Source organism: Pseudochaenichthys georgianus, chromosome 21, assembly GCF_902827115.2.
Source record: "Pseudochaenichthys georgianus chromosome 21, fPseGeo1.2, whole genome shotgun sequence".
Classification (NCBI taxonomy): domain Eukaryota; kingdom Metazoa; phylum Chordata; class Actinopteri; order Perciformes; family Channichthyidae; genus Pseudochaenichthys; species Pseudochaenichthys georgianus.
In genome coordinates, this window is record NC_047523.1 from 39048746 (window position 1) to 39062812 (window position 14067).

General features: G+C 41.4%; 1 protein-coding gene across 1 annotated transcript in view; it reads right to left on the reverse strand.

Moving 5' to 3' along the window:
* The window catches only part of slc49a4 (solute carrier family 49 member 4), an 87019-nt gene that overhangs the window by 57578 nt on the left and 15374 nt on the right, over nucleotides 1-14067 (reverse strand). Inside the window, exon 3 of the mRNA XM_034109935.1 lies at nucleotides 965-1236. Coding sequence (XP_033965826.1) covers nucleotides 965-1236 — 272 coding nt within the window. The remainder of the gene's footprint in view (nucleotides 1-964; nucleotides 1237-14067) is intronic.

The window sequence follows — 14067 nt, forward strand, 5'->3', positions numbered from 1 at the left end:
CGGGTGTCTGCTTTGTCCTTTTGAAACTTAATAATTATACTACCTTGGGTTGAACAAAAAGCTGCAGCCTCAATCTATTACAACGCGCTTGTTTCTCCTTTCGGCGTGCTTTTAATTTTCTGAGTCAGTTAAGCATAACAGTCGCAGCGATCTAATTTGCAGCGGGCGGTTATGAACAGTGTAATTGGGCTTTTTGGCATTTGTGCAACATTTTTGGATCCCCCGGCCTGATTGTTTTTATGTTTTATGTCCCTAGACGGGGCTGACATGATGTAGAAATTATGTGCTATCGATCCTTCGTGCCCTATGAAGCAGGGGCGGTTCTACGGGGGGGGGGCAACAGGGGCCAGTGCCCTTGTAACACTGACAAGGGACCCCCCCTGTGGCCCCCATCCAAAAAAAAGGTTACGATATTACGATTTATTGGAACTAAATCAAATCAGAGACCCGAATGTACAGTGGAGATTAAACTGTTCATTACCTTATAAAAGCAAATACTGTTTATGTTTTTTAATTAAATTGTCACTTAAAGTTACTAAAACAAATACTCTAAATGGAAAAAACTGCTGCTGCAGCTTCTACTGAAGCCAGTCCCCAACTCCGGGGACTTCCGGCCGGGGACTTCTGGTGGCAGTATACGCCGTGAAGTGGTTTGCGGCCTGCCAGTAAACCCAAAGCAGAAGAAGAAGAAGTGACGTCAGCGGCTTCATTTGCCTAATCCTCCCTCAGGAACTTATTCCGGTGTGAACGCGATCTGTACTTAGTTCATGAGAACTAAAGAGTTCTGATGAACTAAGTACGGCAAAGTACTTGACTGTATTTTATGTTTATTTTACACAATTACTTTATACTGTCTTTGTCTTTTTAACCTGCTTTTATTGTGCCCCTCGTGAAATAACTGGCCCCCCCAGTAAAATTGGTCTAGAACCGCCACTGCTCTGAAGTTCTCGCTTTCCATTAGTACCTGCATACATAACCATCTGGATTCTTTCTCGGATGAAGTTCTCGTCACCCACTGATACCGTAGAGGTGAACGTCTGGGTGTTGTTGGGGGCCGGGACCACCAGAGGTCCGATTATAAAGGAAGCAGCGCCCCCCAGGTAGGAGAAGAGGGAGGCCACGGCCGTCGCTGTGGCTCTCTGGTCCGGGGCGAACCATGTGGTGGAGAGGAAGGGGCCGGCGCTCATTATGGTAGGGCCGGCCAAACCATTCAGGAACTGTCCCCCGTGTATCAACCTGTTACAGGAGGGAGGAGGAAATCATTTTAATTTACCAGAAACAGCAAAATCAAAAGGAAGAACATCACCAGGTTGTTGGAAAGTAGTGTTGTTATATTAAAAACATTTCTTTAGTAGAGACTGCTGAACACTAGTAGCTTTGAACTGTGGAACATTTGTAACTCAGGTTCCTATCAATGTACCACATGTCTTTTCTATGTGTCTTCAATAAAAATATAAGAACATTTAAAATTTAAAAAACATATCTCCTGCATAATGGACAGCCAATAAAGTGTGGCAGTGACGACTTATGTTGTAGTTAGCATTAGCAGTTAGAATTGCCCTGGGTCCCTTGACTAAAAGCAATGGAATTTTTTCATTGGATTTTGGAATATTGCAGAAATAAGATGTGTGCCAAACAAACATTTTTGTGATACTTGCACGTTACGTCCAGCAAGATAATCTCCACATATTAAAACCTCTTTTATGATTTTTGAAGCTAAAAACGCAATCACCAGAAGTATAAAAGTCATAATCACATGACTTCCAAAGCTAAGCTAAAGGTGGCTAATGTGCGGAGCGATGACGTCCAGTAGTCTCATTTACACTTGTTAGCAACTGATTTTTTTAAGACATACTGTATATTGAGTGGGGTATTTACTGATCTATTTTATGTTGTTGAACAAAACGTTAATATCTTCAGCTTGTGTTAATCACAGATCTATTTCAGGCATCTAACCAAAAGCAAATTCAGAAAACCGTTGATTTGGGAGACATGGAACCAAAAGTGGTAAAATGCTGACTCATTTCTGGGTTTTAAAACTCATCCTTGCACCACTCGATGTCAGTTATTATAATGTTGTAATGAGGGTTCACACTCCAAATACATTTCCGCATGTTAAAGAATAACAATAAGGTTATTATAATGGTGACACCAGACACTGAAGGTACTTAGGTGTATCTGTCTCATTAAAGTCTAACAGCTACCCAGATGTGGCAAATCTATTTCTCTCAGCTCGACTGCTTTCAGCTTCCATCATGACGTTTTCTGTCTCTGGAAGGTTGAGTCTGAATTGTGTGCATCCGCAGTGACCTTGAAAATCTACTATAAGTAAATTAATGGAAATCTGATCCCATATGATATTTAACTCAACGATGTCCCTGAACATAGATGAGATTTCTGCTGCCAGCTGTTGCAGGGACGTTGCACGACACTCAGGTGGAGGACTGTGACGCCTTTAAAAGGTTCAGAAAACAACCTAATCAGGAATTAAAACATTGTCTGGGTAGGAGGACTCTCTGCACTCAGAACAAGTTTAGTTTAAGGTGCTCTTTGGAAATATGTAGATGTATAAATCACACGAAACAACTCGAGGGCACTCTCTTTTTAAAGAACTAAAATGCCTTTTATGTAATGGCAGTCATAATAAAACTCAAAACTAATTCTGTTGCATTTTGGCATCCAGCCATGGGATTTGAACAGATTTAATGGGCGATGGCATTCAACCAAAAATAAATCTTCCACCTGAACATGGTGCTGTGACCTTGTGACCTCAAGAGGATGTAGATTAATACAATCAGTAATAAGTTTGTGGCACATTTTACAGAAAAGTAAAAATTGTGTGGTTCCTATAGTAATTTCATGTTTTTAACTGGCGGTTTTGATGTGTTTCAGTCGGGCTTTTGACCTAACCACAGCACTGAGACTTCACTTGTTAAGGTCTTAAATGACATCCATTTGAACACAGACAGTGGCAGAATATCAGTGTTAGTATTATTATATCTCGGCGCTGCCTTTGATACTGTTGACCACAACATATTGTTAGACCGTCTTGAAAACTGGGTGGGTGTTTCAGCAACAGCTCTAAACTGGTTTAGCTCCTACTTGAAGAACAAACTTTGTCTCAACGGGCAATTACAAATCAACCCTGATAAATATGTCATGCGGGGTTCCTCAAGGCTCCATCTTAGGACCTTTGCTTTTTAATATTTATATGCTACCTCAGGCTGAAATTATTAAAAAGGGCGATCTAAGCTATCACATCTATGCAGACGCCACCCAGATTTATTTTAAAATTACACCGGGAGACTATTCTCCGATTAGAACACTGAACAAGTGCATTGAGCACATCACTGACTGGATGACTCAGAACTTTCTCCAATTAAACAAACAAAAAACTGAGATCATTGTTTTTGGAGTAAAGAAGGACCGATTAAAAGTAATCACAGAGCTTCAGTCGGCAGACTACAAAGTAACTCACAAAGCAAGACATCTAGGTGTAGTGATGGACTCAGACCAGGGCTGCAGTCGGATAGTTTAAAAATCAGCTCCTAAGTTCTAACCCTATCGTCTATTCCTTGACCTCTGAGTGAAACGTCACGGGGTTAAGGGATAGTGGATAGGAGAATTCAAAAGGACTTAGGAGAAGAGACTGCGGTACTTTAGAGCAGTGGTTCCCAAACGGTGTGCCGCGGCACACTGGTGTGCCGTGAGCCAAGTCCGGGTGTGCCGTGGGATTTTGTGACAACCATACGTTATTATTGCAATATACAACTACACAAAAATAATAATTTTTTAATTTACTATATCAGTACTTTGTAGGTTTATATGTACGGAATCTGCGCGACTTGCGCGTCCACATCTCGACGTGCAGTGCTACATAAACATGGCTGAGTCAGCGATAACTCTCGAGGGGTGGAGGTATGCCCATTATTTTGAGTTCATCCGAAGAATAGACAGGAATGTGACGGTGAGGTGCAAACTGTGTCCAGGCCAGAAGCTGTTATCCACTGCTGTAAACACCACGTCAGACCTCAACAAGCACCTGCAAAGAACACATGCTAAGGTGGAGCGCTACCGCACACGCTATTTGTTGTTTGTTTATATCACAGTCTGTTCTTCTTCTCTGTCTTCCGGTTGTTGCCTGTTTTGAATGACGAATACACACTACCGCCGCCTGCTGGTAAGGAGAGTTATTGCCACTCACGCATGCGCAGTTCGTACGTGCTCGGCTGAAGTCTTTGCGGTGTCTGGCTCCAGTGCAACACATGGCCAACACGCAGGAGAACACGCCGACGCAACAGAGTGAGCAGAGATAGACTGCGCAAAATATACAGATAGCAGGAGACAGAGGACAGCCACGGTCAGATAGGAAAACATTCAGGATCTGGATCAGTCTTATGCGACAATGGAAACTGAACTAAAGAGAACATTTGAAACTTTAGCAGTCTGCGTGATCTGCCTGCAGGGAGGGGCGGGCCGACCCTGCGAGTAAAGTAACGAGTAAAGTAACGAGTTACTTTATGTAGAGAGTAACGAAGTAGTGTAATATATTACTTTTTTTAAAGTAATATGTAATATATTACTTTTTTTTAGTAATGACCCCATCTCTGCTGAAATGTTACATTTATAATTTGTAGTTCAGGACCATGGACAATGCAGCTTCCTTGCATTGACAGTTCTCTGTGCTGAATTGCCTTTGTCTCATTTTTAATGTTGTGACCTGTCTGGTTTAAATGAGTGTGTTGTTGCTTTGAGGAAGCCTAATTTGATACAGTTTCAAATTAATTTCTGAAATATTTCGTTAATAAATAATTCACGAGTAATATAGTTGTCTTTGTCACATTTTATTTGGCATTAGTAAATAATTATGCACATTTACCGATATTTTACATGATATGAGTGATAACACGTGTTATAAGGGCTATTTTGCACAATAGGTGTGCCTTGAGATTTTTACTTGTCCTTTGGTGTGCCTTGGGCACAAAAAGTTTGGGAACCACTGGTGTATATCACCATTCAAACATCTTTTAAAAGTTGAACAAACCCCACACAGCTCAGTAAAGACTAAAATGTTGACGTTATTTGATAATTTCAGTGAAAACTAACGTTCATATTTCTCTTTTTGATTATAATACTGATGAACGTTCAAAACAAAGCACTTTGGCAACTTACCACCTATGTTTTAAAAAGCTTAATAAGCACCGTAACTTTCATGATATCATTTCTCGGTCATAATCGGTTGTTTCCGTGAACGGCCGACTGTTGAGTGACGGCAAATGCTGCGGCTGCAAGGCATTGTGGGGCAGCATTTCCTCCTCTCCTGTCGGTTAGGGAGGTCCAGTGGTTCCTAAGCTAAAGGAGGTTATAAAGGAAGTTTGAAACCTCCTTTCCTATCATTCTCATCATTCTAGAGAATTCGAACGGCACTTATCATGGCTGCCACTGAGGGACTTCCGGGTCATTTCACTCCTTTAGGAAGGTTCCTAAGCTAAATGGACTATTCGACTTCAGCCCTGCATTTTAACAGTCACATTACAACAGTTATTAGGTCTGCATACTACCACCTGAAGAACATATCAAGGATTAATGTCGCAACAGGATTTAGAAAAACTTGTCCATGCTTTTATTTTCAGTAGATTCGACTACTGCAATAGTGTATTCACAGGTCTCACTAAAAAATCTATCAGAAAGCTGCAGCTGATCCAGAACGCTGCTGCTCGAGTCCTCACTGACACTAGAAAAGTGGATCACATCACTCCGGTTCTGAGATCATTACAGTCTGCCGAACAATTGATTTTAAAATGCTACTGCTAGTTTTTAAATCACTAAAGGTCTTAGGACCGAGGTATATAGACGACCTACTCCATATAGTATTTTATACCGTGGTTTTTCTACATTAAGATTTGAAATTTGACAGCTTAAAAACTTCAGCTGATTCTTATTCAACATAAGTGTGGGCAGGCTGGAGGGAGAAGACTGGATGTTTGTAACGTTATTCAAACTTAACTTCAGGACCGAGTTAACACCAGTTTGTAAGACTGAATAACACCAATCAGTAAAAATGTAATATAATATGTTCAGATCCAAGGGCATGCGACAACTCGCCTACAATATTAAACCAAGAAATATTATACAAGACCTAAGTAAAAAAGAAAAACTGTCTTTATGAAACTGATTTGAGACTCACTGACACATAGCTGTCAGGCTTCTGGCGTCTATCAATGTCAAACCATCGTTGTGACAATTTAGAAAATCCACCTGTGTGGCAATGACAGCTATATTCAGACAGGACTCAATACTGTGCTGACATGATAGCGCACAAATACAAAACTGCTACCACACTGTGAGAAGTGGGAAAGTATTTTTCTAGAAGAAAATTGGAGTTGTAAATGTTTAAAAAAGCCATACATGAATTTGTCTGAATAAAATACAACCCAAAACTGCTAATAGTTATTCTTATTTAAATAACTATGCGATCAGGGAATAAGTTAATCAAATCTTGACAGAAATCAGATGACAATTGTCTCAACAATGAGCTTTGTTCATTAACAAAAAAGTGTGAATGTTCAATATCCCAAACTACATTTAAAAATAAAACTCTTCCGGCTTAAAGCAGACTAATATCAGTTTGTCTAACTGTCTGTGTGCTTACATTTATCTGCCCTCTAACTCTTTACCTTTGCTTTCCACTGTCGCTTCGGTTCAAGGATAAAGTGCAGGGTATATGCAGGAATCCTGAAGTCCAATGTAAGGCCTTTTTTAAGACCCTTTCCAAGACCTCATCGCCACTTCGAGTTTTAACTGGTTACCTTGGCGACACACTTTACCTCACATTGACTATATTCAGTATTGATTGTCCTTCCTCCTTATCTTCCAACCATTTGGACGCAGACTTGCATTTCCCCATAACGATGTTGCTTAAGCCCCTGTCACACTGTCCCGAAATGGACACCCGATGGACACACGATAAAGGAAATGTTCAAATTCGGCTGTGATCGTAGCAACATCGGGCCATTCGTGAGGGCATCTAAGCCATCGTATGACCGCCGGTGGAGTTTCTCAGGCTCCGGCAGCAACTTCGTGAGCGGCAACTTCGTAAGGCACTCGTGAGGGCATCTTGTCAAATCGTGTCATCTTCGTGTTATCATCGGTGCATTCGCCCTCACTCTGATCGGGGCGAATGCCCGATGGCACCGAGGATAACAAGATGCCCTCACGATGGCCTTACGAAGGGCAAAATTGACACACGAATTCAACACGAAAATGAACCTTCGCAAGGTCCTTCGGCAATTTTTTGGCATGCCAAAGATTTTGCCTCCGCTCACGAAGTTGCTGCCGGAGCCTGAGAAACTCCGCCAGCGGTCATACGATGGCTTAAGATGCCCTCACGAACGGCCCGATGTTGCTACGATCACCGAATTTGAACATTTCCTTTATCGTGTGTCCATCGGGTTTTTTATTGCACAACAAAATCATGTAAATATATTATGTAAATAACCCAATTTGTGTTCTGTGAAACTAAAAAAGGATATAATATATTATTTTGAAGGACAGTTGACAGGAAATTGTTGTTGTTATGGAAACAACATGACGGCGAAAACGTAATATCTTCTACATATAAAGACGGATAAAGTCTGAAGATATCAGTACAGTATCATAGTACTGTAACATAATTGTTTGTGTTACTTTCGTTGCAGTTGTATGTCTTAAATGTAATGTAAATGTTGCCTTCGTGTGTGGTTCGGGGCCATCTTCGTGCGAAATTCACAATTCCATATTCGTGTGTCCATCGGGTGTCAATTTCGGGACAGTGTGACAGGGGCTTTAGCAACCGGCGTAAACGGAGCTTCGTGCTATCAAGCAGTGAGCGTGCGACGTCCTGTTCAGATGACGTCAAACCCAACGGGATGCCATCAATAAACTACAGAATCACACGACACACCTACGCCATGACTACATTCAGGCAGACTGTAGAACACAACCTCTCTGGACCATTTACATACTTATTGAAAACAAGCTACAGAATGTAAGACCTTGGAAAATGCCCTTTAATACTTTTTAATAGTCTTAATTTTGGCTAATACTTTTTAAGACCCCGCGGACACCCTGAGGTGTCACGGCAGCGTACAAACTGTAGTGTTCAGAGAATAACTAACACACCATCAGCTCCTAAATACTCTGTTGCTCTTACTTTTCATTCACCCTACTCCTTCTTTCTTTGCAGAAGTGTCTCTATCTCCACCATCTAGTTGGCAATTTTCTAAACATTCTTCTCTTTCGATTTAAGAAAAACCTGGCAACAAAAGAAGCCATCTCCTTAAATCCTTTCGTGCTCCCTCGACACAAAACGCTGCAGTACAACCTTGTTTAAAAGTGATATTAGATATATATATCTGAACACCTAACTCATATTATAAGCACTTTGATTGAACTTTCAGAACTTCGGAAAACTCTGCATTACAAAGTTTGTTCAGTACTTGATTGAAGTTCAGTCCCGAGTGTTTCTGTCCGTGCTCTCCGGCTATGAAGATTGCCTTTAATGTGACAGGTGATGAGGACCGATGGAGAGTACCAGGAGGACGAGTGGTCCCATGGGGCGAAGGCAAACTGGATGATTTATTTAATCAGTATTGATGTACCCTGTCACACTAATCTGATCATCTCAAAAAGGCCAAACAATTCAGTGTTTGTCTCGTGACGGGACTTTTCCAATCAGTGTCTGAGTGAGTCTGAGATCCCACTGATGGACACTTACCAATCACACCAGATGATACTTATCTACGTATTTAAATACAGAACAGAGAAAACGGCGAGTGAAAGCGCGCAAACACAAGGGAATGAGCAGGGTAAAAAAACGTCATATCTTTGATTCGAGTGCCGACCTAATCACAGCGAGGGGTAATCACAGCGTTTCTCTCCTTATGTGAACTTCACCAAACAAACACTTCTTCAGAATAGCAACTGTGGGAGATACACAGCCGAACTTTGTCATAAAAGTCGAGGAACTTACACAACATCTCTTTGATTTCCCTGCAACAAAAAAAAGATCTTAAAAAGCATAAAGGCGTTACTTCCTCAAGACGCTTGTGTCTTAAAAAGAAAACGAAGTTAAGGCGCCTTTCAAACATGAAAGCAACAACCGCAGATCTGCAGGAGGCTGTCGAGGGAACTTCTAAACCGGGGGAACTTTGTCAAATGCCGTGTTTGATGGCTCTTGCAATGCCCTTGAACTCATCCCATCATCCTTATCTAAAGCAGGCGTGTCCAAACTACGGTTCATTTTAATTGGCCTGCAACAAATTCTAAAAGTGTAATTGAACATAGCCCACACGTGAAACTTGTGCTTGCCTTATATTGTACATCTTAATATATAACAGTGTTATTCATGTGTATCAATCCCACTTTTCAAATCAATTCTGTCAATTAAAGTTGATTTTTTTTTTACAACAAATCTTAGTTGATAAGAAAAAGCCCAATAACTTATTTGCATAACAAAAACAACAAAATATACAACATGAATCAAACCCTATGGAAAGCTATTGTGTTTTTTTCTTTAAGCATATTCAATTATCAAGCAGAATTGACCTACACTTGATTGAATTCGCTAATTCATAACGTATCTTATGAGGCAATACACCTCACCTCTAGTGATTGGCCGAGCCCTTCCTATATGTTTCTTTATGTGGCCCTCAGAGAAAACTGTTTGGACACCCCTGATCTTAAGCTTACTCATAATATGACTTAATATCCTGTTCATGAGCCAGCATAAAACACAGGTCACCAAACAAAGCAGATCTGAGTCAGGTCTGTTTTATCTCCACTACTGCAAAGCAAAGAGTGACATCTGCTGGTGATCCACGGAGCTACACGATCCCATCAGCCAGTCCTTTACTGGGATTATCCTCCATGGCATCCATTAGAACACAGGTGTCAAACTCGAGGCCCGGGGGTCAAATCAGGCCCTTGGTGGATTTAATTTCGGCCCGCAGGATCATTTCTAATTACTATTAGATCCGGCCCGCCGGTATATTGCACGCACACCTTCACTCCATCCTGAGGGTCTCCTCCGCTCAGAGCCTGAGCCCAAACATTGATGACCTTGCACCTTGATGAGATGCCAAGTATCTGAGCTAGCATCCCAGAGCAGCACACTGAGTTCAATGGATGCTTCCTTCTGCACTTTCTCTCACGACAACAGGGCATGCTTGGTTTCTCTCTGAGGGGAATAGTTTTGTTGAAGCTGCTGTTGGCCTGCGGAGAAATGTACTCATAAGAAATGACTCTGAAAAGCTGCAGATAGAGCCATGAGAAATGAATGCAGCTGATTATTTAATGTTGTTTTTATAGGCAATCATTTAAGCTTTGTGAGTTCCAGGTTTAATATGTGCAGTAAGTTCATTTCAATAAGTTCTGCAATAAACACTGAACCAGTCCGGCCCTCGACTAGTACTCATTTTTTAATTTTGGCCCACTGTGTGTTTGAGTTTGACCCCCCTGCATTAGAACATGGCTTCAAGGGGTTTCGACCTATTACATTTAAAATGCAAATGAGGCTGACCTGTGTCAGATCTAACGTTTGCCGTGTGATTCATGTTATCTTGTTGAGATCAGTCCACCGTGAATACTGAGCTGAAGGTCAGGGCGGTGAAAGGTTGTCCTCATCATCCAAGGGGAACACAGCAGACAGGCCTCACCTGGGCTACCTTAAACTTTGACAGACGCCAATAACTGATGCTTTTGCATGGCTGGATTTGATGGAATTAGCACATGATGATGTTACTTGTTTCTGTACTAGACTGAGGCTTCAGTTGTGCTGAGGTGTATGTCAGCTGACCGCTCAACAGTCCTGCCTTTTTGTGTTTTCGCAGCCCTGTTTCTGTTTAATTCTATTTCCCTTTTATAGTAAAAGCCTCTGGCAATTGTTGGCAACCGTGTTTATAAGAGTGCTTTGTTTTGGGTAGGTTCATCCAACACATGTCAAGTCGCGTTGCAATGATGCTGTTCAAGTCGTAACAGAAGAGAGACCGCACATTTTAGTGTCCTCTGGGTTTCCACACCAACAACGAGATATCAGATCATGTTCAATATTGGTAATTTGGGTAACACTTTATATTAAGGTACACAAAGTCAAGTGCTTATTTATTGCAAGTAAGGAAGTTGTTGTACATGAGTTTTGGTCTTAATATGCGCTGCTCAATACGGGCCTAATAAGGCAGCAGTACCACAAGAATAGTAGTTCTCCCATAATAACACTTAATATGATCTATTCTTATGTAACAAGACATGAAGCTATAAGTGTACATTGTGTCGGAGCAGAGCATATTCAGACCAAAACTCATGGCCCGCAACTTCTTTACTTGCAATAAATCAGCACTAATTAGAGGGTTATTGAGGAAAAACTCTCAACTAATGGCCTATTACTTGTAGAACATGGTCATGTAGAATAAGGCATTAATACGTATTTTATAATGACTAATAAAGAGGCAATATACTGCTAATATGCATGTTAATGAACAACTAGTTGATGGTGAATTTGTGTACCTTAATATAAAGTGTTACCGCAATTTGAAACCGGTGCAGAACAGATGGACTTCAGAGCAGATTGGGGATGTAAAAGGAACTCTTAACATACCTTACACCACAGGAACATTTCCTATTTATTAACCATTGTCTGAAGAGGGGAACTGAACCAAAATTCAAGTACATTGTTTGTATATAGAAACAATTGTTCTTCACTGGGGGGATCTTACCAGAATGAGCTTATAGATTGTGTGCAGTGTGTTCTTGACAGACAGTCTGTAGAACATGTAACACGTCAGGATCGTTCATTCATGGGCCTTAAAGAGCCGGTGACCGCATCCCAACAACTGTTGTGCAATGAAATATTGGGCTACTAGTAATCTCGAACCGTCAGTTTAAAAAAGAAAAAGCGATACCGTTTCGTTAAATATCAATAATTTCGAACATCGCGGGGAAATTCCTTCACTCATTTTGAAGTTTTGGGGGAAGCCGGAAGTGACGTCAATGCGGGAACGCTTCGAGAGCCAAACACGGACAAAGTGTGTTGTCATGCGTAGAAATGGTGAATTACTGAGTTTAGGCACGTTAATAACGTTTTAATGAAGTTGACTACAGTATATTCATATTTGTCAGTGCTTTCATGTCAATTCGGCGACATAAACATAAATGATCGTGGTGAAGATGATGATTACATTAGGATTAAAAATCGGGAGTGAGAGCTGCTGAATTTCCTCCCGTCGGATGTGATATAAAAACAAATCGATTATTTTTGTGGTTATAAACTCAAGTGGATGAAATTACATTTATTAGTGCTTTCACGTCAATTCGGCGAACATATGATACATTCAATGATCGTGAGGATGATGATTAAAAATCGTTTGTTTGAGCCGGTCTGCATTTACTGATGAGAAAACACACCGATGCTTTTTGTAGTTGTAGTAGTACACCAGCGTGGATTAAACGTGTGGTTTTTTACCACAATGTTGGGGAAATTAATGGATACAATGCACGGATTATTATTATTATTATTCCCACTCCGATCGGGACACTAGGTCCACCGTTTCCCCGCAGCGAGGCTCCCCCCGTTGACAGTTTACGTGGGCTGGGTGCAGTGGCGGACTGGCCATCGGGACGAATCCCGATGGGTCGGTACCGAAGTGGGCCGGTCGGATAAGTAACTAGCACATCCCCCATAGGCGGCGCGTGAGGCTCAGGTTTGAGAAGGCTAAATAACTTCTTTTACCTGACGCTGCCCGCCTCCGGCGTCTATAGAAAAGAGATCCACTCAGTGTGCGGAGTTTAAATCTCTCAAGTCATATTACAGGATAAAGGAAATACAGTTTAAACTGCCGTATGCAGAGAAGACGCCGACGTGTCGCACTTATCATTCATATTACATCATCAATCAGATCATCGATCAGATAATATCATAATATATCATATATTTCCTTATCTGAGTCAGCTTCTCCAGCCTCATCTGGCCGTGCAACACTCAGTGTCACAGACTGGATGCAGAAGTATTATTTAACACATTATGTTGACGAAACACTCGAGACAAATGTAATTAAAGTCAGATCCACTCGTGTCTTAGACGTGAACGCGCTCTCAGCTGGAGAGAGAAACCCTGGCTTGATTTACCGAGTTGATAACCAGCGTCGTAGGACCGCTTAGCGAGATCTCGTTTGTTAGTTTGTTGTTAGTTTGTTTGTTACTCAAACATATCCAGGGTCTGTTGAACTGGCTTCGTAGTACAGGGCACAGGTGGCGAGCAGCGCTAATGTCAAAGACACAGACATTATACATTATATTTGTATTTTACATCCCCCGCTCCCCCCGTTGACAATTTACTAGCGGTACCGAAGTGGGCCGGTCGAGAGTCCCGGGATGATTTGTAGTCCCATTCCACCACTGACTACATGACCATATGATCGCCCATATTGACGCACCTCATTCCTAAACTTCTAACAGATACAACATAAACCGATCCTTCAGCCTCATATGAGATCTCAGACACGTTCAACATTAACCTGTCATCGCTGTCTGAGCTTGCTGCTGTGTGCGCCGTCGTGCGTTTACATCTGACTGTATATATATAAAGGTTTATATGCAGATGCTGGGATCCTGGACGGTGCAGCTGGAGCGCTGTGCCCGCAATGACGTCACACATCATTTGGCGGGACTTGAAGAATCCGCGAGAAGATCCAGAAAATGGTCAACATTGAAGGCAGATTAATGGTTATCAAAGTACAAATATCCAAAATCAGTTCAGTAACGGTTTTCAAGGGGACAATATGTACTCAAATTGATGGGTTTGGATGATGGGAGAAAACCGTGTCACAGGCTCTTTAAACAAAGCACCAGTTGATGTTGTACTGCCATCAATCATAGGTTATTATTATTGGAAACGAATCAAATGTACATATAATATCAGTTCACTTGTGAAAACTGTTGTATAATGCAGTGACTTTGGGGAATCTTGTCTGAGAAAATAAACCCTGATGGTAGTTATCATAGCTAGAAGTTAAACCTTTGGAATAGGAAGTTTAA